At 41.4% G+C, this 25,746-nt stretch overlaps 1 protein-coding gene across 5 annotated transcripts in view; it reads right to left on the minus strand.

Annotated features, from left to right (window-relative positions):
• Positions 1-563: 563 nt before the first annotated feature.
• Positions 564-25,746, minus strand: part of hdac9b (histone deacetylase 9b) — a 39,440-nt gene continuing 14,257 nt past the window's right edge. Inside the window, exons 1-11 of one of the 5 annotated variants that reach the window (XM_034228384.1) lie at positions 21,320-21,811; positions 14,092-14,333; positions 13,612-13,777; positions 12,332-12,455; positions 12,109-12,230; positions 7,321-7,452; positions 6,878-6,993; positions 5,333-5,455; positions 4,565-4,739; positions 4,211-4,425; positions 564-2,507 (exon numbers count right to left, since the gene is read on the minus strand). In XM_034228384.1, coding sequence (XP_034084275.1) covers positions 2,193-2,507; positions 4,211-4,425; positions 4,565-4,739; positions 5,333-5,455; positions 6,878-6,993; positions 7,321-7,452; positions 12,109-12,230; positions 12,332-12,455; positions 13,612-13,777; positions 14,092-14,333; positions 21,320-21,428 — 1,839 coding nt within the window. In that variant the 5' untranslated portion in view covers positions 21,429-21,811 and the 3' untranslated portion in view covers positions 564-2,192. The other 4 variants (XM_034228382.1, XM_034228385.1, XM_034228387.1 and 1 more) reach the window with 4 other exon arrangements.

Raw genomic sequence — 25,746 nt, forward strand, 5'->3', positions numbered from 1 at the left:
CTTGAACCATCGTGTACAAAGCAAAGAGCAGGCAGCCATTTGGACGATGTTCTCAGAGTAGCGTTTTCAGAAAGCAACATTAGACTACGAGTGAACTTTTCTAGTCTCATCATTGCGTGTATAGCATATCAGGCCAGTCCCATGAACTAAGCTTGCTGTGAAATTGCTTAAGCTTGGTTTGAAAGAATCTGCGCAAGTAATATATCACTCTCTCGCAACTCACCTTATCTTGACTGCTCTAATGCTGCCACAAGAAGCCCTGCTTGCTAACATCAAAGACATGTTTGGAAAGCCTCTTAAGCTCCCTATAAAGGGTTACAAAGATCCCCTGGAAATAAAGAGCAGGGTTATAGGACATAGTGTGGGAAAGCAAGTTGGGCTAATGATTTAGAAAGTTCATTCGGGATGAAAATGTCAAAATGATTAGGAACGTTTTCTGTAAATTGTAATGTAAAACACACAGGGTTTTTAAAAGACGGGTTTTTTTTATTTCTTTACTATGCATGCAAGCCCTCATAATGCGATGGACATATACAGTATGTATAAATAATCGACAAATGAGCTTCAGAGGTAAATTAACTTTATTTAGAAAAAGAAAGGTTTATCACACAAGGCAAGAAATGCAAACTGCTATGAACAGACCACAGGATTCCCCAGCCCCCCTTCCCCCCACTGGCAGCAAAGGGGTTCTCATTACAACCAAATCAAAGGAGCAAGACAACAAGACTCACATTGTTCTGATTGTGTTTACTCACACTAAAAACATTGAAACCGGACAATCTGAATGTACAGTATAAGACAGACAGTTTTGATTTTCACATGAATCCATCAAAGAACCTCATACTAGCATTTTCTTTACATTTAGTCGACGGTACAAATGAAACGGGGAGGTTTACGGCTAAGCAATACATTTGAATGATCACTTTAAGACGGACTATACATGTCGCAATGGGCACTTTCAGGGGAAAACAGGTTCGGAAAAAAAGAAAGAAGAAGAAGAAGAAGAAGCAAGGTCCCGTCCGGGGTTTTTTATTGAAGTAACATCAAACCTGCACGTTGAGGTAAGCATGCCACGAGGGAATACGAAGGAAGCGATTCCCTTTAAAAAGGACTCCCTTTACCATATCCCCACTCACTCTGTAATTCGCCTTGACAGTAAATCAATTCTCAAGCCTGGCCCCTTGGACTCCTCCAACCCTAGGTCCTCCTCTCTCAACATTCCTGCACACATGAATCACTCCAACTCCTGGCTTCTAGCAGGCATTTCCTGCCCGGCCCTCTCTCTCTTTCTCTCTGTCTGACTCCTCTGCTGAAAGCTGGGCAGGAACCCGCCGAGCTTTGATTTGGACCCAGAGGGAGAGAGGGAGGAGAGCTGGGCTTAACACAGGGCCCTGGCTCTGGGACCGATCCGAGAGAGACTTGGGTGTGTTGGGAGATGCCTGCACACCCGGGCAGGGATTTAGTGCTTTATCCTTCAAATTTCAATATGAGCAGCGACCATATTCCAATGGCAATATCACTCCTAGCGCAAAAGTCTGCCCTGAGGGAGCGTCCTCAGTTAGGATTTGAGTATACATTCTCAAATGTTCATTATTGTTACAGTTCTGATACCACTTAAAGTGGAAGATCATCACAGGTTTTTCAGAACAGTGGAGCACGTAGTGTGTTAAATTCTTTAACAAACTTTATGATAACTCTCAGTGTTAAGTGGATAGAAGAGCATTCAAATGTTTTATGGCAGAAATCTACACGGGAGGAAAATGGGTTGGCTCTTTGAAAGCTGTACACCTGTTCAACCTTCTAGAAATCATCTTTGATGCTTAATCCTCAATATATATACATATTACTTTTTGTCGTTTTTGTTTGAGCGGACTGTAGACAACCAAATCAGCTCTTAAAAAGAACGGGTCTAAATCTTTTCCATAATATATACACAAAAGTGAAAGGTACATATTTTACAGAGATCACTTCACAAAGATAACAAACAGAGAGTCTTGGGCTGCAGCTTTGTGAAAAAGGGTCATATGCTGCAGCTGAGAGTTGTCTGCTGTCTGTTTGTATGTGTTTGTGTGCGTGTATGTGTTTGTATGTGTGAGTGTGTGTGTGTGAACTGCAGGGGTGTAGATGCATATGTTGGTAAGAACTGTTAATCTGCGAATGTTCAGAGTGTGTGATCTCATCCTCTTCCCTTCTCAGATCATGGCTCTTATCACCAGTCGCCCTTTGACCTGGTGGAGATAGGAACTCTGCTCTGACTCTAAGCCCTGATTGGTCAGGCCCTCATCCTCACTATCAGCCGGCTCCTCCTTGACCCTGATGACCCCGTAGTGAGCGTCGGGGAGCTCGCTGCTGCTGCTCAGCGTGTGTTTCCGGATGACTCCTCCAGGGGGCAGCCTGTCCTCCTGCATGCTCTCCACCGGCTCTCTGTGCTGCTCCTCCAGCTCCTCCTCCGACTCCTGCAGGTGTGCACTGGGCTGACGTAACTGCTCAATGGACTTCGACAGCAGCTGCAAAACACATCAGCCCGCATTAATAGTGATATCCTGCAGCCAATAAGCTTTAACAATTAAACCTTTATCTGAGCAGCAGGATTCGTTTTACTTAGAAATAAAGGTTCAGTTTTCATTTGGCTATTCCTTGGTATTTAATTATATTAGCTATTTTGGAGGGTGGGAAATAGATACAATGTGCTGTGTGATGGAAAATTGAGGACACAAAAGATTTAGCAAAATAAAAGTGTTTTTCTTATATTTTGTAGAACATCAGTGAATCACACGACTTAATTTAATCAAATGTATTTTAATCAATCAAATAGATCATTACTTCTCCATTAAAGTAACAGGTGCACATCAAGCTCAGTGGAAACGAGATTCTTTAGAGGGTAATAGTGCACAAATACTTGTTACCAGAAACAGAATAAGAGTAAAATACAGCCTGACAGAGGAACTCAATGCATAGGGATGTATCTATGTTTAAATCAGAATTATTGTAATGATGATCAATCTGCCACAAGAGGGCTCAGGGAGCAGGACAGAGAAGTTTCTACCATTGCCAATAACTTTACTGTCTACAGAATGTAGGCCGTATAAAAATATCTTTGCAGCTATAAGAATTAGACTCTTTAGCTTGGTATTAGTAAACAATGTGCGTAGCTCTTTCTAAAATCCCTAAGCTCTAGTACATTTCCATTAGTGCCCCCTACTGTTGCAGGCACTGAAGGACGTATACAAAAAAACGTAGACAACTCTCTGCTAGGAAATTAATTAGGGCAATGTTTCGGAGATCCCTCTCAGTAAACAGTACACTGAGGGCTCATCCGTGATTAGTGGCCATTTATAACCTCCACTTAAAGAGGCTTTACTTGCGATCTCATTGGCCTGAGTGATCAGTGTTCATGTGTTCCAAGACAAAATGTTTACTCCCAAGCTCATTTGAAATCAAATCAACTTCATAGGGTACTTAACAATAATTACAGCAGATATTAAAACTAGTTTCAGATGCCTGGCACTGTTCGTTATTTGAAGTGTTACAGAGAAATTCACACAGTTTGTGACAGTTTAACCTGTACATGTGCAACTCAATAAGCGCTTAAGGTGCTTTGTGCTTTTTATTACTTCTAGGTATTAGTTGCTCTATGGTTCCCATGGCTCTTTCAAGACCTAGCATTGGGACACATCAGTATGTGAGCTCACACAATGCTGCCTTTCACTGTGTGAGCCACCTCACACACGTCCCTCACCAGAATAATTACACTCTGTGTATAGCGAGGTCACCTCGGCCAGCTAACAGAAACACAAATATTGCCACAGAGGAACAAAATGTATTCTGGGCAAATGTTCCTGCATTTGAACTTAGCTGAATTGAATTTCACAGAGTAAGCATGTGAATAGCACTGATGCCTTAAGCTAAGATAACAGAATTAGTGCAGGGGAAGCATTTCTTCCCCATTTTGAAGTCAGGCAGAAGTTCTTTGCTTTGCAGAAATAACACCAGGATTCCAGGGAAGAACAGACAACAGCATGGGTGTGTAAACCTGAGCTAAGTGCTAAAGATAGATCAGTATTTGTGTGCTTTAAATGATAAAATCAGACTCCCTGCAGTAAAGAAAATACCTCATGAGACCTAGAAAGGAAAAGAGAATGTTGCGAAAAAGTAATTTGAAAGTCAAAATCCTCCCCTGTGTTTTAAATATTGATGAACAGCTCAATACCTTATTTATATGGATCTGCTGCTGGTACTGTTTCTGTTTCTCCAGGAAGTGCTGGTGTTGCTGCTGGATGACAAGCTGGGCCAGTGTGTTCTGAGGCAGTGGCGCCGACTGGGTCCTGTTCAACGGCCGGTGTTTTGGTGGTTTAGGCCGACTGCTGGAGGGGCGATCCTTCATGGCCAGAGGGGACTGAGGGTGTGATGACATGGTGACTTGGCCTTGAGGAAAAACAAAACAACAATACAATTAGGCTCCCTCTAAAGTTATGTTTTGAATTCATTGAACTTAAAGTATGGGCATATTAGGCGGTATAGTGCAACGTAATGTTGTGTTTAGAATCATGTAACGCAGTCTCACCAGAGGAGAGGATCTTCTGCTGTCTCATCTGCTCCTTCTGAAGGAGGTGTTGGAGGAGAGCCTGGTGACTGGGGCTCACTTTAGTCTCCAGGCCTGTCTGAAGGGGCACGGGGCCCAGCAGGTGCCCAGGAAGCCCATGCTTGATTTCTGTTGATCTGTCCTTTAACCCCATGGCCTGAGAGAAGAGACACAGAAAGGGTTATTCTTACATTTCAACTACATGATGTGCACTAGGCTTGGTCGTCTCTTATAATCTTTTGTAGGTCCTCTAAGTGGTTCATTTGAATAGTATAGTACTATCAGTATCAGCTGTTTTATGTGAATGAAAATGATTACTCTAGCTACAAATCAGGCATTGATGATATCAGAGACCATGTATAGTTTGAAGTTTCTGCAGCTGATGAACAGGCCTCTGTGGAATGTGCCAGAGAGCTAAAAGATGATTTATCACGTGCTGTGTTATCAGGGGTTGCACTTGATTGGACTTGGCCTTTTAAAAGCTGTGATAAATTAGGTAATAGGGGAAGATAAGACCATGCCTGACACAAGACACTGCAGAAAAATATTTGTCTAAGGGCGATAAAATCGTTTGGGGCCACAGGTCAGTGACCTGCGGTCGTATAGAGACCCCCGACAGCCACTGATGGCAGGTTATTAAACTCATAGACTGAGCAGGAAAAACTTCCCACCACTTAACTGTATTAGGCAGGTTTTCATTCCATGTAAAACAAACACATTATCTAAGAGTATCTGCAAAATATGTCTCACACTTATGGACGAGGATACAGTGGAAAGACCAAAGGAGATGTTGGGTAAGGAGGGAGATGTGTATAAGTTCAGCATCGACACAGAGCCCTCAGGTTGGAATAATCTCGGATGTGAAGGCCATCTCTGCATCGAACAAACAGGACAGAGAAAATCAGACAGATTTAGGAGGAGACGACAGATTTTGAAATCCCGCTATGGACAATTTCAGAAGGCAACATGAGCAGTGGCATAAAGGTTAATGCACTATGACAAGCAACAGCCCTCCTTGCTGCGAAGGGAAAGGTATGAGTTAACGATAGCTGTTAAAAAGGAGTGGCAAGCAGCAAAAGTTTCCCGGAGCTTCACAGAATAGCACCACAGAGGACGATTAGTTATTATAAAACATTGTAAACCTTTAAATCTACCGCTCCACCCTCAGTTCTTCAGTCCACAACCGGCCTGTTTTTTCTCCTTGGTCCCTACCCTCAGGCTACTCTCTCACAGAACATCAGCGCTGGGGCATACTTCCTGTACCCAGCAGAGCAGCAGACCAGCATGTGGTTTTGGAACAGCAATGTTTATCCTTCCAACCCCTACCAGTACGCAGTGACCTGTATGTGGATATCCGGCCCATATTTGACCCAAGGGACCCGTTCCCTCTGAAAAAGGATACCTAATGTAACGGTGCACAAACATGCCTTGCTTTTGCAACAGGCATGAGGTCTACGGGCAGCCCCGCAGTCTCCCAACGACTTTCATGAGAGCCTCAGCTTGGGCTGATACAATAGCAATCCTTGTGTGTTTATGTTGTTAGCATGTGGGTGTCTTTGGCTACCAGTGCCTGGGATATCAATTAAACTCCACAGTTCGTCTGTCTCCCTCAGCCCCAACCTTCAGCCCCATGTCAGGGCGTCTCCCCCTTCTCTGTGTCACTGGACATCCCTGAGAGAGTAAACAGCGATGGTTAAGGAAAACACAGCTGTTCTGTTAAGATTGTTCCGAGATGTGTCATATCTGCCACCCTCTATGGTCTGCTTTGTGAGCTCGGTCCAAAGGGAGCTCTGGTCAGCAACTCAGCCATTAATCTATTGGGCCTCTGAAAAACTCACAAGTGAAAAGCCGCCAAGCCAATGATAGAAATACAATGACAAGCCAACAGCAACCTCGTAGCCAAACTAAAGCTGTTTTGTTTTTTTGGCAAAACATGAAACTGATTGTTCGGCACATCTGGAAGATAAATGATGGATAGAACTATGCACAGTATTCATTTCTTCTCTGTTTTCACACTGCATAATGAGTCATCTTTAAGCATAAACACTTTAGGTAATCATACACGTTAAGCTTTGCCTCTTTAATGTCAGAGTTGGAAGCATTTTCACTGGAGTGCAACAGACAGAGGACAAGTGGCTGTTTTTGTAGCTGCAAGCACAAGGCCAGACAAGCTTTTAGAGCACTGAAATAAAAGCATAGTTTTGATATTCGGAAGGTTTGCATGCAGAATAAGCAGTAAGGCATACTTTTTTGGCATCGTCAATACTAACACTGATGATTTATTTATAAACATACCTCAGTTTTTGTGGTGGTAGGCAGAGAGGAGGGTCCATTTTCACCCCCCAAGGCACTGGAGGCCCCTATGGGAGAGCTGGGGCCGGAGCCAGGGGCACCGTTAGTGGGCGTCGAGTCTACGAAACATCAAGGAGTTAGACACAGTATGCATGTTCACACTCTACACACAACACACATGCACAGAGGCTTGGCATAACAGCTGCAGCCTCACAACAGTTTAGTGTGTACGGTCATGGCTGCCTGATTACAATGAAAGTGCAATGACCATTATGTGCTACTGCATTGCAAAATGGCTGATTATCATGGAGCTATGTAGTAATAACACTAAAGTACAGGCTTGTATTCCTTTCATTTTAAACACCAGATTATAAGATGTAGACAATTTACCGCACACTGGAGACAGGGAAAAAATAATTCTACATAAAATCAGCAACATAAATTACCCATTAGCTCCAGAGCCCTCTTCTTGTAAGGAGCCATGATGTTTCCATCTCTTCTCTTGAGCATTGGGCTGCTCCTCCTCTCCGCTACCTTCTGCTTCAGTCGTGATCGTACCTTCAGGTTGGGCTCAGAGGCTTAAAAGAAAAAGGGACATTTTCTCTGTAAGTGTCAATGTACTCTTTGGAAATTAAGAAGCCCCATCACGTGGAGATACATTATACAATCATGTGAGTGTTCTATGACTAATGTATAGAGTGTGTGCTTTTATAGATCCTGGGTGAAATGAACATATTCAAAGAAAACATTCTAAAATATAGAGACTAGTAACCAAATAAACTATTTTGGCACAATTGACACTTAACAATGTAAGCTTTAGTGAAATTCAAAGCAGTTTTCAGATACATGAAATGAGTCAGAATTGGGCCCATTTCCACCTCATCTGGACTAAATTAGTTTGAGCAACACACAGGCCCTAAGTGAAATAGTCCGCTACCTGCCGCCCTGGTGACCACAGTCTGATACAGTAGCAACAGTTAAAATAACACAAAAACATGGCAGATGCTTCAGGCTCCCCCCACACCCCCTCCTCCTAATGCAAAACAGAGATACCCAAATACACAGCCCCAACACACGGCAGGTTGTCACACACACACATATAGTTATTGCTCAATGAAGTCTTACTTACTTGACCCATGTTTATTTACTTAGGCTTCATAAGGACTAAAACTACATTTTCAGTACTAAACAGGGGAATAACCAGGAACTTATGGCTTAGGCTATGTTATTTGTATATCCTCTTTAATTGGCTAATAATATAACCAAGAATATAATTTAGGTTGGATATGTTGTTCTAAACCTATAGATGAGGCTGGAATTCAAAAATACAGACGATGAGTCTCTTAATAAATGAGAAGTCACTTAAGAATAAAAAAACAGAAGGGTATTTAAAAACATCATGACCTCTGAGTCCTCAATGGTAGTTACATGACCAGCCCTGCCAGGCCTTTTTAAATAAAACACTGTCACTAATTATCAGACTCTAAAATGTGGGTGGCACATACTGTAGGCAACTATGAAAAGATGATATAAGGTGGACAATGGGGAACACAGTGGCGGATGGATCTAGGCAAGGAACTAACCTTAAATAATATAAGCGTTTATTATGGGAAAGTAAGTAAATGCCCGACTGTGGAGAGGTGCTACCGTCTAGTCACAGTGACAGTGACTCACTAGGTCAACATGTCTCATGTGGATTTCCCATCAACCCTTTGGACATGAAGTCCCACAGCTGACCGTACACACTCAAATAAACAAGCAGAATAGATAAGCTGTTTTTTTTACTGAAAGCCAGAGCACAAAGCTGTATTGAAGTTATGTAAACCTGTTACACAATAGCCAACCTGTGTCAATTATTTAGTTCAGATCAATAATTAAATAGGTCTTTGCAATGTGTACAACATACACAGCTAACCATAGGGAAGTGGGGCTATGACGTGGGAGCACTACAGGGAGGGGGCGAGGGAGCCGATGGGGGCACAGTCAGGAGAGTGGGCCAGATGCTGCTATTTCTGGCTTTTGTCAAAAGCAGCAAAACCCTCTACCCTAATACGTGGCATAGACCTCTAATCCTGTGGGTGTGAGGTAGAGTGAACGAGAGCGTGGGTGGAAGAAAGGAGGCAGGAGAGATAAATGGAGAAAAAAAGCTGCTGGGAGTCGTATGAATCTGCTTCACGCTCCGCTGCCTTGATTGCTTTCTATTTTTACACACTGCTGCCACCAAGCTACGCATCCCAATTGGTCGCCACGGGAACGGCAGACAGCACCTCGGGAACAAACACTTTCTCGCTGGTCTCTATGGAAGAAAATGCCCTGATGCACGGTGCAACAGGAGGCTATGATGGCGCTTTCACAGCACATACGCTGAACACCTGGGTCACTTCTGCTTCTCAGTAAACGGAAACATACAGTAATGGCTGCAATATACTAGAGTCATAAATCAATCACCTTATTGCATTTGAAAGTGGTGCTGCAGGGCGAGTGGCTGTGCAGCCATAAGTGTTATGCTATCTCCGCTCAATCATACATTTTAACTCTGCTGTTACGGTGAGTGTCTGTGTCCATTAGAGCGTGGACCTGGACAGATGGCTGTGTGGAAAGCTGAGGTGTTTGTTCTGTACATAAAGACGCCTGCTATGCATGTTCCTGACATTCTGGTTTAAAGTCATGCTGAAATTGATGAATTAATGCTGAGTGTGTGCTGTTCCTTTGCATGAAGGCTCAAACAAAGCCAAGTTACGGTTCCTCTGAGTTTAGATATTCAGAGTTATGAGATCAGCAGTATATCTTTTTTTCCTAGTGTTTCTTATATTCAAGATAAGATCATATTCTTAGCTTTGGAAATGTTACTTTTGAAATGTAAACGGTTACAGATTTAAATGACGTTAAAGTAATGCCACTTTTTACTTTTATTACAAATGTTTTAAACTTAAAGCAGGCAGTGTAATCCTTGCAACAGCATTCAACCGTGATAACTGGAAAACCTTTTCAAAAACGTATTTCTAACTTGAGTTACGATTTGAACAAAGCAATAGAATGACCAACATTTTGTGTAGTAACTTTTAAATACTTTTTATCATTCACTGTAATTGATTACTATAACATTCATTTTGTAATTGAACTGAATAACTCTGTTAATAGTAAACTAACACTTAATCTTTCTGATATGCTTTAGTCTTTACAGGTGTAAGTTTGTTTGATTATTTTTGTAAATATTTCCTGCACCTGCTGAATGCAAACATTTGGTAACTGGGTCAGGACCAGAGAGGGAGTCTCACTTCTTCCTGCTAAGCTGCAAACTATTCTTGCCACAGACTATCGCGTGCCCTCCGTCCAGTCTATTCTAGGCTCTGGAAACAAAGAAGTGAAACGAAGAGGATATACACCAAGTAAACAAGATAATTATGTGACGTTCTTTAAACTAGTTTATGAACAGGCCAAGGGCATTATGGCTTATTTTTGTTTTTTAAGGATGACATAACTATGAATAGGAAGCCTAAAAGTGGAGATCAAAGCACGGATTGTTCCTTTAATAGGATATTTAGAGGACTTCCTGATACACAGTTGTCTCTACGGATTATTATGTCTATACCTGTACCTAAATAGTGTGCTTAAAATGGGTTAAGGAGACATTTGAATCCAATGTTGCCCTCTGGCCAAATAAAGCAGTGAGGAAGTCGATCGTGGAGCATTCGAGTCATCTCCACTTTGTTTTGAGAGAGCTATCTTTGCTTAAACAAACAGTCCTGTCGAGGTTCATCCTGGCTGTGCCCGTCTTAACTCGGCAACACCTGCCAATCAGCTATCAGTGACAGCTAGTGACTCAGGGAACAACACTACCTTTGTGTGTCCCCCTCGGGTGCCAAGCTCTCAGAGGACTTTAATAAAGACAGACAGGAAGTGGGGGAGGAAGGCCTAAGCAGGAAATGACCACATAAAGAGTCAGGAATCCGGAGAATAAGAAATAGTTTTATCAGTGCAAAAGAGGCACAGCAACCGGGAGATGATTCAACCATGAATACAAAGATGAAAATATTCTAACTGAAATTGTATCCTTCTAGTTATTTGTTTTAACCTGCCTGTTTGTATTCACAGTAAAAGACAAACAATGTGTCCGTAAACACTCTCTCTGTTATTTAAGAAAACTGTCTAAAACTAGTTATTATACTTGTGCGGCAACTCTTTACCTTTTGGCTCTATACGCATGTCCTAGAAATGTAAATATGTATTTACAAGGGGTATTTCTCTGTTCTGAAGATGGTAACATTCAAAGAGATTACAATAAATAAAACCTCTCAAAGCCTTCATTTACATGAGTGTTTATTCTTGCCATGCAGTGACTTTACTCTACAAGATATAATTCCTTTGCCTGATCTCTAAGTTGGGTATACACGCAACATGACAGGCCTGCAGTTAAATAACTCAACAAGTATAATTGTTTTCAATGTAATTAAAAAAGACACAGAGGGGAAAAGAACATAATGTAATTTGGTAACCTCATTGCAGAAATATGAAGCTTTTTAGCTTGTGCTCGTGCAAACCAAAAGGCAAAAAATATTCTTATTTATACAACCATCCCCAAAGGATTCCTCAAACTTTAAACCAACAAACCTGAGCTGTTTTTGGAGGGAACCTGTGTCTTTTGAAAATAGCTTTTAAAGCCCATAACTCAGGAGAAATTAATCCCCTTTAATTCTCCCATTACTCACTAAACAGCTCAAAGAGGTCTAGCACCTTGGTTTATTATTGTAACATAGGGACAAATGTAGTTCCTTTTAAATAAAAGCGAGGTCATTTCAGTACAAATTAGACTAATTAAAATGTAACTTGCGAAGTGAAAACATTCAATTAAACTGTGTTGTTGCATGTGTGTTTTACAATAATCCAAATAGGAATAAGGAAAGGTTTAAGTTTTCTGGCATGCGTCACCGCTTAAAAAAGTTTTGTGTTGAGCCCTGGAGGGGGCGGGGGGGCTGGGGTCATAATGAGCCTAACTGATGTTATTAGCAGGTCATCAGCAACCTCAGGAAACACTCCATGGGCACACCGACATCTTGATCGACAAGGGTCAAGAAGACACCCACTGTATTCATAACCCAGTGCAGAAAATTGAAAATAACTTATATAAGGCAACATCTTAACACACACACAGACATACAATCTGAAATCCCATAAAAATGTATGTCTGTGCATTTTTATGTCTGTGCAGTGTGTATGTGCACAAATGTACAAACCTGTCTTCCTCAAGGGGAAGTCGTCCTTGCTCTCCATGTGGGATGGCAAAATATAATGGCAGGTGGGGGATGTGCCGCCCAGAGGGGGGGAGCTTTGGTCGAGTGATGTGTGGTGAGAGGACCTAATCACACAAAAATGCATCAGATGTATGATATAGAATTACAGTTAAAAGTCTGAATTTGTATCACACTGTCTCAGAATAAAACAACAGAAAATACTTACGTGTACCAGAGTTTTTGGAGGTGGATGAAAGAAGGATTGACTCCATTGCTGCCAGGGTCCTTTGCTGATTTGCTCAACAGAAACTCTTGGAGTTTCTGTTTCACCTCAGTACTTGCCACTGCACCTGTGAGACCAAAAGTTGGAAACAACAGAATTGGGGTTACCCTAGGGGCTATGGCTCATTAAATAACATTCCCTACAGTATGTAATCATTCAAATCAAGCTTAGCATTATTCTAACAGGTTCCCTCATCTTTTTTCATCCATCCCATTTCAATTACAATAATTCAGCTTTCTTCCTCTCTTATTTCTCTTATCTCAATTAACATGGAGTTTATATTATCTTCCTGAGCGGCAACAACTCATGCAGGAAGATCTCCCCCTAGTGGTCTCAGAGCATTATATTAGTTTCAAGCTGCTAAAGGGATACTGCAGAGAGATGTTCTTTCCCGTTGGGAGGGTTATAGTTGCAGGTCACAGTTTCAAATTACCTGACCTGACAAAGTCATAAATCTTGTCTATTATTAGCTATAAGGTAAAAGCAGAAATGAAATACTATATCTGAAGCTATTTTCATCGTTCTGTTGAAAGCATTTTCTCCTAAACGCTAATGTTAAATGTCACTGGACAACCTTATGTCATCCGTTGCATGTACTGGTTAAGTACCATGTCATCATCATCATCATCATCATCATCATCATCATATTGTTGGATATTTCTCTTTTATCTATAGAGACTAAATGATTTTGAGTTTTGTAATTTGCCTTGTTTCAGGCATCCTCTAGCATAGCGAATATTATAAAAAAATGTGTCTCCTCTAACCAGGAACATGAACAGAAATCAGAACAGGTCCTGCCTATGAATAGCATGTCCCGTGCAGTGAGAAGGATATACTATATGTGAAAATATAACCTTACTGCTATACTGCTGTGCTGAATATAATCTGAACATTATTATGTCATTATTCCTGGTAAGTATGGAGGTTGTTTTAAAAGGGTTGCTTAACTTAACAAATTAAAAAGCATTGTACACTAACTCACAGTACTTTAAGATCATTCTGGATGTATAATCATCAGCTTATGAGATCTATATTATACAGCTATAGGAAAGCATTCATATCCGGCTGTTATATGCATATTTGTCTTTGACTAAACTCTAAGATATCGCATTAATAACATCTACAATTATTGGAAAGACGGAGTGTTGCCTCGGGCCCTGAAAGTAACTTTTTCCACCCCTGATGTTAAGGAGATGGTGATGATGGCGGTTTCGAGCTCTTACTCTCTCTGGAGCGCTCCTTGCCCCTGAGGATCAGGCTGGAAACATGCTGCTCTCGCCGATGCCTCTCTTGCTCCTTCTCCTGCTGGCTCTGCTGCTGCTGCTCCAGACGACGCTCCTTCTCTACAAGTTCCTGCTGCTGTTTCATGGCCTGGAGCTCGTGCTGGAGCTGAGAAACACGCAAGCCTCAAGTCAGCATGAAGAGAACACACTGACAAATATGTTTGAAATGACAATGGCTTATGTGAGCTTCCTCAGTTTCTATGTTCCTATTCATTGATAACAAAACTCACACTGTTCCGTAATGTATTGTGCAACACCCTGTCTTGCTGTGCTCAGTTGTTTCTTCTTCTCTGCACTCTGTAATGTTGTCCTGGGCTATAATGTGTTCTACTGATCTGCAGTATGCCATGCTGTGTTGTGCTCTGTTGTTTTGCACACTGCTGTGCCGTCCTCCATATAACTGCTCAGTGCAATGCTGACCTTGAGGTGCTCCTGGAGCTGAGCCTGGTGCTGACGGGTCAACTTCTCATGCTGCTTCTGGAACTCTGTGATTAGTAGCTGCTTCTGGATCTGCTGCTGCTTCTGAATGAGGAGCAGTTCTTGCTGCAGCTGCCTCTCCCACAGTCCCGGGTCCGAGCCTGAGCCCAGCATCCTCAGATCTGTACGCAGGTCCAACGGAGATAAAGACTCCACAGTCAAGGGCAGGTCTGGCTTAATGTCCACTGTGGCCCGCAGAGAGAAAGAGGAGAGAGAAAGACGTTCGTCAATCCCTACATTTCTTCTTAAGATATGTGTACATTGCTTTTGAACAAATAGTGTTGTTCAGAGTTGAGGAGGGCAGAAAGAAATAGGATTCTAAAATAAGAGACATGGAGTTAAAAAAATAAAAAGAATTAGAAAAAGGGTAGGAAGTGAGGAGCAGCTTTTTTTTCTCGTGGTCCTCACAAACCTGCAATTATAAAAGTTCCTATAAACAAACATGGGATCACATCCGCCAGCATAGTCTACTGGGAGCAGCTGTATAACAGACTCAATGGACATTTGGCACGAAATGTTAAAGTAGTCATTTCAAGTATTTACATAAATCCTATCTTCCCAGTGTTTGATAAATAAATAAATAAAAGGGACTCCTTCTCCCCTTCTCTACTAGAACATCATACAGATCCCTTGTTAACATAAATGATTTAAAGTCGTTTTGAGCCTGGAACACGCATACATGTGTGAATTCATGTTCCTGTGATCTTTCCATCTCTGTTCTTGAGTTGCAATGTGTGTGCATCCGTAAGAACTGCCTTTGTCTTTGAAGACTACCTCCATTATAAGTAATTGCCAGATACAAAGTGAGAGGGCATCCCTTTGGTCTCCAAGCTCTATATATAGGTTGTTCCACAGAGAAAATCGATCGCCAGTTAAGAACAGAGGAGACAGGGCTACTTCATCTCTCTATTCCACTGAGGATGATTAGTGATTGTACAGTATCTTTCTTTATCTTCTATACCTTTGTTTTCATTCACACTGTTGCATGTTGCAAATTCTTGCTTCAGTAAGAAATGTTTTTCTTTAAACAGAATGACATCTTCAAACCATTTCAGACATAAAAGGATGTATTTAGATCTTTATTAGATCACAAATGGAATATAAATGTGAAAATGGCATTTTAGTAATGCTGATCATGATGTGACATTCAAGGAAGGGTACGCATTGTCCAGACTGTATAATGTGTTTTCCATTTTAAGACCAGAGAAATATTCAAAGCTACTTAAAATTCCAGTGGCTGGAGGGAGATTTATTGAGAGCGTTCATGGCTGTAATCTTCTCTAGGGTCACAGTTGAGGGAACAAATACTGTACAAGCAATGTTACTATACCACCTGTTCTGTGTAACATGTTACAATTGATATGATCACATAAATAACCTTGTGCCTGTGATGCATTTATCCTCATAATGAAATACCAATAAAAAGGAGTTTAAACCTTCCTAAAACAGAAGTGTCAGCCTATAGCCATCAATTAGGAACCAATGCCTCCTGTTCACTGATGCTGTGAATCTCACTGGCGTCCATTTGTTTTGTCATGTAGCCTGTTTTTCATTGCCACCATTCCATGTGTATGCGGCGGCGGTGATGATTATAAATAGAAACATAAAAGCAAGTGGCGCAATCCTGGTCTGTGACAACCCCCACACCCTAGTATCCACCACCCTAACTTGCCGCTGCCATGGCAACGCTGTCTACGTAATTATGTCTCCCCATCCTGCAGATATCGAGTCTCACTGCATGTCATCTCCTGCCTACAGTGGCAATGTGACATGTTGACTATTATATCAGCCTTTCAGCTCTTATATAAGGAAGGAGTCCCCAGCTGAGAGAGACACAGGAAAAGCATTTAGAAACCCACACCCACACACCTACACACAAACACACACTCTGCAGCAATTCAATGGCTAAGTGATAACTTGTCTTTAAACATGTTCAAAGAGTGAAGACAGCTAGAGGGGACTCCCGCACTGTAATTTTTCTTTTGTGTTCTAAAAACAGCTCCTATGAAAAGACAGAGGAGGGCAGGCACAGAGAACAGGCACCTGTAGAACAGACCCGCCTCTCCTGACAGGGATTATTAATCTTAGCTTGTAAGAACTTCACAAAGGACTCAGCTGTAGCGGGGGTTGTTCCAGGAGCAGATGAGAACCTGTGAACCGTTGAAGGGCTCAGAGAGTTAGACAGCCCTGGTGCTACTTTTGCCTAATGGACCTAAATATAGCAACAAAAAACACCTGCTGCCACGGAGAATTCACCAAAGAGATATCTAATTAATCTCATATTTTATTCTGTTCCCACACTGTGACTGGCATTAAGGATCTCCACTTTGATCATCATACTGTTTCAAGCTGACCCTCCATCTCAGTCTCAGACAGTGATTTAACAGGAGGAAGGAGGAGTAGTGGGAGTAGGTGGGGGGGGGGGGGGGGTGGAGTTTGAAAGCTAGAGCCACCTTTTATATCCGAGGCTATATAAAATGGCCCTTGAGGAAACCACAACAGCATCATGTGCCTGTTCTACTCTTGTCCACTGTCTGTCGACAAGAATAACACTGGATGGTATGACAGTGTTGAGAGAACATAATAAGGTCCTAAAGGTATAGGCATTGTTAGAGCTCTGCTGAAGCCTCTACCTAATGAATAATTTATAACTTAGATTCCTCATGATTGACATTATTCTATGTACTGATCGAAACAGAAAAAAAGGTTAAAACATGTCTCTGCGAACATTACTCATCCACATTTATAGCACAGGCACACATTTATAGCTAACATATTCAAATAGTCAAATAAACCCTGAAACTACCCGAAACTGAAATCTGCCGTTTCTTTATTACAAAAATACTCCTGAGGCAGAGGAGAATACGGAACCACCAGTAACTAGGGCTAAATATAAATGCTTTTCTGAGCAGGGTCTTAATATAGACAATGTGCGAAAGACTGTCACAGTTGCGAGGCCGCTCACTTGATTTAACACGGGCAAAAATAAAAGCGCAGTGTTGCATTTATGTAACTTTCGGGTCACTTTTAAAGGATCACTCGCCGAAATGGGCCTGCCACTTCTGGTTCAATGGTCCGATGGTACCATTGGCGATCATGATTCTTGATAGGATTTTTTTCCGGGTGAAAGTGGATTGCTTTCTGATTGGTGGAAAGTACACAGACTTGTCTCGAGGCACTGGTAAACAAGAGATTTATGAATGACAGGTCCCAAATTTGTTTTTAGCACAAGGGAGCGACAAGCACCCTGCCCCATGCCCAAATTCCTCCCTGTGGAGGGCCTGCCAAGGGGGGATAGGGTGACTCATAGCCTGTGACCACACTCCCACTGCAGCGTCGCACCACCAGTGTCCCCAACGTGTTTATTTCTATAACCGATCTGCCTCTCATTAGTCTTGGTGGTGGTTGGGGTGACAATCACAGCCTTAATTTGAGATGTTGGATGGCTGTCTTTTTTTGCCTCAGGCCACATTAGCAGGCTTCCCACCCCGGAGAGAGAGTAGACACACATCGCCAGTGACATTAGTATTACATGTGAGAAGCCTAATATAAACAGATATGTTAAAACATTATTAACAAAAGTCATTAAGCAGGCTCATGTCTTCACCTTTCAATGTAATCTTTTTTTTCTAGCACAAAAACTGACAACTAATGTGTGAAAAGACATAAGATATTACCATTGTAAACATCCGCACTGAATAATAAATGCAGCTATTCTTACACCTTTAAGAGTTTCTGCCACTGAATAAGGCTACAAATATTCAGAATTTCTCCAGAAGGAAAACAAACGTAATGTTGCTTTAGCACACCAAACACATTTTGTCTAGTGTTGAGAGGAAAGTGTTGATGATCTGGTTTACTGTTTATTTAAAAAAATATTGATAACGCATTTTAATTAATTTTTTTCAATAATAACAATTCAAGTTGTATATATATACTTTTAAAAATTGAGTTTACCTAGAAACATTCAAACTTATTTCAATCATGCTTATACTGGTGTTAATATTGATGTTAGAGTTGATATATATATAGAGTCAATAGTTTCACTTGCAAGACGTAAATAATACGTTACATATGGTTACAGGTAGTCACTGACAGCTAAGTAACCTCCTTTTCATAGATTTGAATTGCAACAGCTTTTTGGCTACTACTAGTTTAGACTACCACAACCATCCTAAACATTGCCACATCATTTTTGAGAAACACAGTTGTGTATAATAAAAGATGTTGAGAACATCTTAACCCAATGTTATACTGACCAATAATCATCACCTTTATACAGTGTATATTTCCTCATGACATTTATAAAAAGGCAATATACAGAACAGTCCACACAGTGTTTACACTTTGAACATGTTGTATGTTGCATCCATTCAGTGAGCACTTGAGATGGTTGCTGATCTAAATTCCCTGTCTGACAGTATAAATAGAACCAGAGATACAGAAGATGTTTGAGTGCAAAAATAAGCTGATGCTTGGGACTGCAATGTGGCGCTGGATCTCTCATTAAGTGCCTTGTTATTTTGAGCAGCTGGCATGTCTAAAGCAAGAAACAGGTCTTTATTTTTAAGACTCAGGCTCGACCTTGCAGCTGAGCTGCGGCTTGCAGGCGATCTGCTAACAAAGAGGGCTGAGCTGAACCACCACAGGCCTTTTGCTGAGGGGAGCCAGGAGTCCAGGAGTCTCCTGCCCTGCCATCATCTCACAAAACAACAACACATAAAATGACATACTTTATACTAATTCTGTTTTTAAGCTAAAAACAAGGAGAAACACGAAAAAACTGCATGTGATACTTAACAAGTCCTGCTTTGAAGATATTTTACAAAATCATTACCCTATTCTCCGAAGACAGCATTGGCACTAGATCCTTCAGACAATCAAATCCAGAATAAATCAATCACAAAGACTCAATCGCCTTAATGCATTGAGCTACAGGGAAAACTACACCCAGGGGGAAATCATCTCTTTGCATCCCTGATAAAAAAAAACGAGCTGTAAACTGTGCTTTTTAGAAACAAACAGGAAAAAAATGCAAAACGTTAAAGAAATATCAGTTGATTTGTCTAACTGTAAACCTTATCATTAGTTATGGTTTAAAATAAAAAGTACTTAATTCTTATAACAGGCCAATGTTAAACAATACTGAAACATAATATTGATTTGGGTTGTTTTGCACAGCCTCTTGAGTGCTGAGCAGTGCGGCAACCTGAATGGGTACAGGATACAGAGGAGAGGACTTGAAAGGTGCAGCATTGTTTTCATCTGAAAGGTCTCTTTTGAAGAGAGCTTGCATGACATTTTACATAATATTTAGCACTCAAGGGAAACTAATTAATTTCCATTGTTTGAGTGACCATCTGAGGACCGTTTTTGTCAGAACTCTGATGCTACTCACATTAACACAAATAAAAATAGGATTTTGCCCTTCATTTTAATGTTCAACGATGGAGAGGTAGAGTATCATGCAAAATGTCAAGAAGTTTGCTTTAGAAAACAATTCACAAATAAATGATTTGGTGACATAAGGATCTCTTCACCAACAATAATCATGATAATAGATTCCTATCCTAAAATGAACACACTGCACATAATAAACTCACCCCTGGGTCTGTTTTAAAGGGACTATGTCTGCCCTATCAACAACTCACATGACATCCAGTAAACTCATACAAAGGCATCCTGGAGCAGCTTTTTTAAACAGATAATGTTAGTCACCGTCAAGTGATTTACTATAAAATAGAAAGAACAAATTAAACAGGCAAATTACAGAATTCTCTATAAATATCTGTTCCAAACCACTGTTATATTAGGAGCATGCCGAGATGGAATGATAAAGCACAGACGCCTAATCTTAGCAGGCTAATGCCATAAGCTGAAAATAACTCACCTAAGAATAGCTGACCCACAGAATAAGCAAGGAGCCCGAATTCAGGCGCTCAGTATATCTGTTGTTTGGCTCACAGGCCGTTAAAGCAGAAGAAGAAGAAAGCCCTGCTCCTGGAGCCTGATAGTCAAATAACCTGCTCTATTGACAGACATGGAATGTGCCATCTCCCTGTCATCTCTCCCATCTTATTTTAAAATCTCATCACGTTCAGTTCACTGCCTCTGGATGTTTTTGCTTGCCTCGAGTCAGACTTAGGGGTGTGTTATTTTAAAATGAGTTCTTTTTTATTTAGTTTTTACACCAAAAATGCTCAGGCAACAGTCAATGTGAAGCTTCTAAATGCACAATTAGTTTGAATTACTCGACATCATGACACCCTCTGCTGTTGGCTTTCTTTCAGTAAGTGAAGCAATCACATGACTCAATCTGTAATTTCTCAATAAACACCCTTCTCAGTCACCCACAAGACAATGTCTTAACAGAGAACAATGTTTTCACCCTGAAGTATTTCCAGACAATTTTCACATTTTATCAATAGCTACGTGCTGAAAAGGTATGACTCATCTTGACTCAATACAGTGAATAGATGTTACTCATACTAATGTCAGCCATGTCCTCTTCAATTCAATTCCCAAGTCAAAAATAGAACCATAAATGCTATGGTAAATATCCTGAGAGAAACCTTTCAGTTGTCCCTTTAGTATTTCTGTCACAGTTTTTCTTGTTCCCTGAAAAGTGCACACTGACACGGAAGCTCGCAAAAACACAACATCCCTTTCATGTTTAGAGTGACTCATTTCAGGCAACTAGACCATGGGAATAATGTTAACACAGTTACTTATTTGAGGATAAAAACAACACTCCATTAATCTTAAAAATATCAAGATATACAGAACTTTTAAACTCTTCTTCAAGGCACCTTTAAACACAGATTGAGGTAACAATCCAAATGAGAATGAAAAATCATAAAGCTGCATTTACAATCACAAACAAGAGCAAATACCTTGATTCAGAGGGAAGTGCCTGATCCTACGTTGCTGTGCTGAGAAGCTGTGAGCTCTCTTTTCACACAGAATGAGAGACTGGCTGAGCGCAAAGAGTTGAGAGTATGCGAGAGAGGGAGAGAGAGTAATTCTGTGCAAGAGAGGCACGATGTAAAATAGCGGAGAGTAGGAAGAGGTAGAGGAAAAGCAGAGTGGAATGAAAAGAGGGTGATAAATAGGATAGGATAAAAAACTGAGATTCCTCAAAAGGAGATGAAACGCCGGGCTGTGTGATCACCTGAGTTGTTCACGTTGTGCATCTTGCTCTGGTTGGGGAACTGCTGGTTTCCAACGCGGCTTTCTGTTGTGGAGAAACTTGACTCGCCCTCGTAAATCGTCTGCAGCATACTCCACTCAGCGCTCAGGTCTCATTGCAAGCCTTGCGTTTCCTGTCACCAAGAGCCACCCCTTAGCCACTCAGGGGAGAGACCACGACAACAGGCAACTCTCTCCCTTCCTCTGCCTCCTCCTCTGATAAAACACTCTCACTGTGGCGCAACAACACACACTGCACACTATCTCTGCAGGGCTGCCACTCTCCTGGTGCCTGCTTCAATCTGGTCCAAACACTAACACAGTAATAGGAGAAGATGCCCAGTCCAGCTTTTCTTTTTTCTAATCTGAATCTCTGTCTATTTCTCTCTTTTTTCTCTCCTCAGTGAAGTGTCTGAGCAGAGAAAAATGTAAAGCTGGGTTGCTAGGAAAGCTGTGTAGTGTGCACTGAGCACCTCGCTGAGGCAGTAATGCAAGCCAGGGAGGGAGCAAGCTTCATTTGCATGTGAATCAACAACTGCGTGGCCCACAGGTGACAGAAATAGAACAATGGCCAGCGCTGGCTAAAAATAGGTCAGGAGAGGCGCGGGGATTGGAGCAGCATTGATGCGTTTAAAAATACCACACCAAACACAGCTGTCTTCTTCTGCTCCTGCCAGAAGGCATGTCTCCTGACTCCCTCTCTGCAGATGGAGGCTTGATTCCACTCTCTCCTATTCCTCTTTTTTTTTTATTTGTCGAAACAGTCTCTCTCACTCACTCTATTTATGTCTTCATTTTTGTTCTCGCAGGTACAAGGGTGGAATGATCCATTTCTACCTTGTGCTAAAAGAGACACATGAAGTTCACATCTGTGCAGTATGTTATGTCAAGGGTTTTGCAAGGTTTGTCTCTAATATGGTACACTACATATACTATATAGTGGATTGAAATTGTTTTGGCGAATGCTAACAGTTCAACAAAAGGATGATGCTATAAACAAACACACATGCATTAGAATTAAGTTAACAAGATGTGTTAAATCAAGTAAGACACCAAATAAACACGGTGTTCATTTAACTCTGTGTATAACCTCATTGCCATAGCTCGGTGTATGTGTAGGTTCAGTGTGTATCCAGGGCAGTATTGCTGCTCAGGAAGCATGCTTTCAGATAGCCAAGGAAGCCAACTAAGATGCCATAACAGCTTGATAGCAATTACGTAAACCTCAAACTGTGTCAAGACCACCTCTCCAGGATAACACATCTAATTTCCAATGAAAAAACTGTGTAAAGCAGGGATTTCCAAAATGACAAATAAAACGCTAGTACAAATATACAGAAGACCATGCATACTGAATTCTGGGCACCATGTAGTAATGAAGTAGGACTTTTTCAATTAATATTACATCCCAAACTGGCCAAGCTCTGTAGTTAATATAATCTGACTCACCCATAAAAGTCAAGTCAAATGTTCTATCTGACCACTGATGCAGGGCTGGGTTTGTGGCCAAGTAGCCTGTGCCTTTAAATTTTTCATCTTCCTTCATAATTTGACCTGTCCCCCAGCCAGGGGCGTGGAGCCAGCACGGCTATTTTTAGTTCCTGAGCTCTGACGACTAGGCTACAGAGACACAGAGAAGGAGTTTTACTGTGTTGTTTCAGCTGGACAAACATTTAACCCCTCGATCCTTTTATCACAACACAACCAAGAAGCCAAGAAGGAAATGCAGAGCTTGCAGGCTCGCCCCAGACATAAAACAACTCTGAAGATAGTGTATGATGTTGTACTACTTGATTATTCATAAACAGAAAAACAAGGAGCTTCATTTTGTTTCATTACTACTTCCCTTTTATATCAAAACTTTAGATAATTATTTAATCGTTGCCTACTCTACAAGCTAAGAGCTAATTTCTCAACAAAGACATAAAACATTGTGGCAAATGTATCAATAAATTATAACTTCAACTTCCCCTTAGTGACACATTTTTGTAGAACAGATTTAGCAAACTGCGGATCTTCGTGAATTAGTTTTAGCAGTCAATTTGGATAAGATGGTGTGAGAGATAACAAGCTTTCAAGTGATGACGGCTAAAGACCGAGAGCTCCATCTGTCACAGTATCCTGTTGGCTGACCTGAACATAGGTTAAGGCAGTATTGATCAAATGAGGAAGTATCTCCGTCACACGAAAACAATTACACGTTAATGTGTTTTTTTCCCAAAATGAAAAGTTAAAAATATTTTTTCAATGTTCCTGTTACTGGGAATTTCCGCTATTACACAATATAAATACTATTATGCTGCAGTCAATTTTTGTATTATGACTGATGATGATGATGATATATTCATCTATTCATATCATGTTCTCCACAATATACATATAATTGTGCACTCTTTAGTCAAGTCAGACGTGAAGGAAATCAAATGAATTTCTCTGCACGTGTAATTGAATAATTAGTTCCCAGAAAGTAGCCTTGGTCAACCTGGCCTACTGCTCCTTAAACAAAAAAAGACATTTCACTGGGACATGTTAGCAGCGATTAACCTACACTTTTTATTTAAAACTGCTTCCTGAGGCTGATGAGGATTTGTGGGATTGAAATAGCTTTGTCCAATAGGCAGGGTGCAGTAAACCTGCAATGTGGCAAGCCCATTATAGCTCCTACTGCGTCACTAGCGGCCTTTGTCTACTCAAGTCCTATTAAAGCATTTAAGTGTGAACGTCAGAGTCCCTGCTGGAGAGCCACTCCGCTCTGCTCTCCAGGGCATGGGCTCCACTGTCTGTCACCTCCCTCCTATCAAACACAAAATGTGTGTGTGTGTGTGTGTGTGTGTGTGTGTGTGTGTGTGTGTGTGTGTGTGTGTGTGTGTGTGTGTGTGTGTGTGTCCGTGCTTGTGTGTATGTTTTGACATCAGAACATTGTCATAGAGTGGGGGGATATTAGAGATGAGGGAACAAGTGGGCCGGACCAATTAAGCGCCCCTAGCACTTTCCAAATTTAAATAAAAGCTCATTATAGATGTCAGTTAACACACACATACGCATGAATGCACACACACACATCACACACATGTTATTTATTTTAATTTAGCCAATTAAAATGATCTACTAGGACTAGAAAGGAAACAAAAAGATCATTCCTGCCATGGTTTTAAGACTATTTCCGCTCTATTTCAAGAAACTCTGGTCGTACTTTGCAGTCTTGTTTTTTTTTTTCAACCAAAGAAGCCTACTCACAATACCACAATTACTGTGCCAGTTCCAAATCAACTCCCAAGTTCTTTGGCGTAATCACCATAGCACTGCTGCCTTGTGACACGCTGTGCATGATGAAACCCAGCAGGGAGGCAGACTGGAGTAGGAAGGGAGCTGAACTTAAGTGTTGCAACCGATATGAGGGGAGGACAAACAGTGCTCCTTATAACTGATATGATCCGGCTTGGAAGTGTAGATATTACATTACATTGCATTTAGCTGACGCTTTTATCCAAAGCGACTTACAATAAGTGCGTTCGACCAACAAAATACAAACTTGAAGAAAACAGAATCATATAAGTACATCAGGTTTCATAGAGCTAAAACATTTCAAGTGCTACTCAACTGGCTTTAGATAAGCCAGTCCTTTGTTAGTATATAAGTGCTTTGTTAATAATTCTATCGCTCGAAGTGGAGTCGAAAGAGATGAGTTTTCAGTCTGCGCCGGAAGATGTGCAAGCTATCTGCTGTCCTGATGTCAATGGGGAGATATGTGCTCTCTGTGTCCTCTACTTCTTCAATCAGTTTCAATCTTGTTAGTTTTATCCACCTCTCTGGCTTCCGGCCTGTTGCTTTTCTTCCTGCATATGTGGAGTTTCATCACGCGCCTGGGAGGACTTTGGCGGAAGTTATCCTTGTCAGGTGCCGAGTTCTCCAGTCAGAGGGGATGTTGCTCCCAAGAGAGGGGCCGCAGACTAACAGCAGCTTCTGACGTAACCCTTTAGTTACTTTTTCTCTTGTGGCCACCCCTGAAACTCTAGGGGCAGCCCTGGTACGCGAGGGAAATTACCTCTCACACCAATTACCTCCATGCAAGCCATCTTATTTACATCATCCCCTGATGAGTCACCATTGCCAACTGTGGAGAAGCTCCTACATCACTTCAGGGAGTGAGGCCATGGCTGCATGCAGAGTACAACATGCTCTATTCACATCCCAGCCCAGTCATTCTACCTGCTAAAAGCCATGGGTAAGGTTTTGTCACTTCAAACGGTCCATTTTCCCTTTACCTTGCGGTCAGTCTCATAAAAGCACAAAGGCCCTACAACTGTTGATTTGATGGTCAAATCTAATTAGCCTGTACATCTGGATGTGTTATGTGAGCGTGTTTCCCCACTAATGATTTGGGCGCTCTTGCTTTTATTGGGTTACTCT

Source organism: Gymnodraco acuticeps, unplaced genomic scaffold (assembly GCF_902827175.1).
Source record: "Gymnodraco acuticeps unplaced genomic scaffold, fGymAcu1.1, whole genome shotgun sequence".
Lineage (NCBI taxonomy): Eukaryota > Metazoa > Chordata > Actinopteri > Perciformes > Bathydraconidae > Gymnodraco > Gymnodraco acuticeps.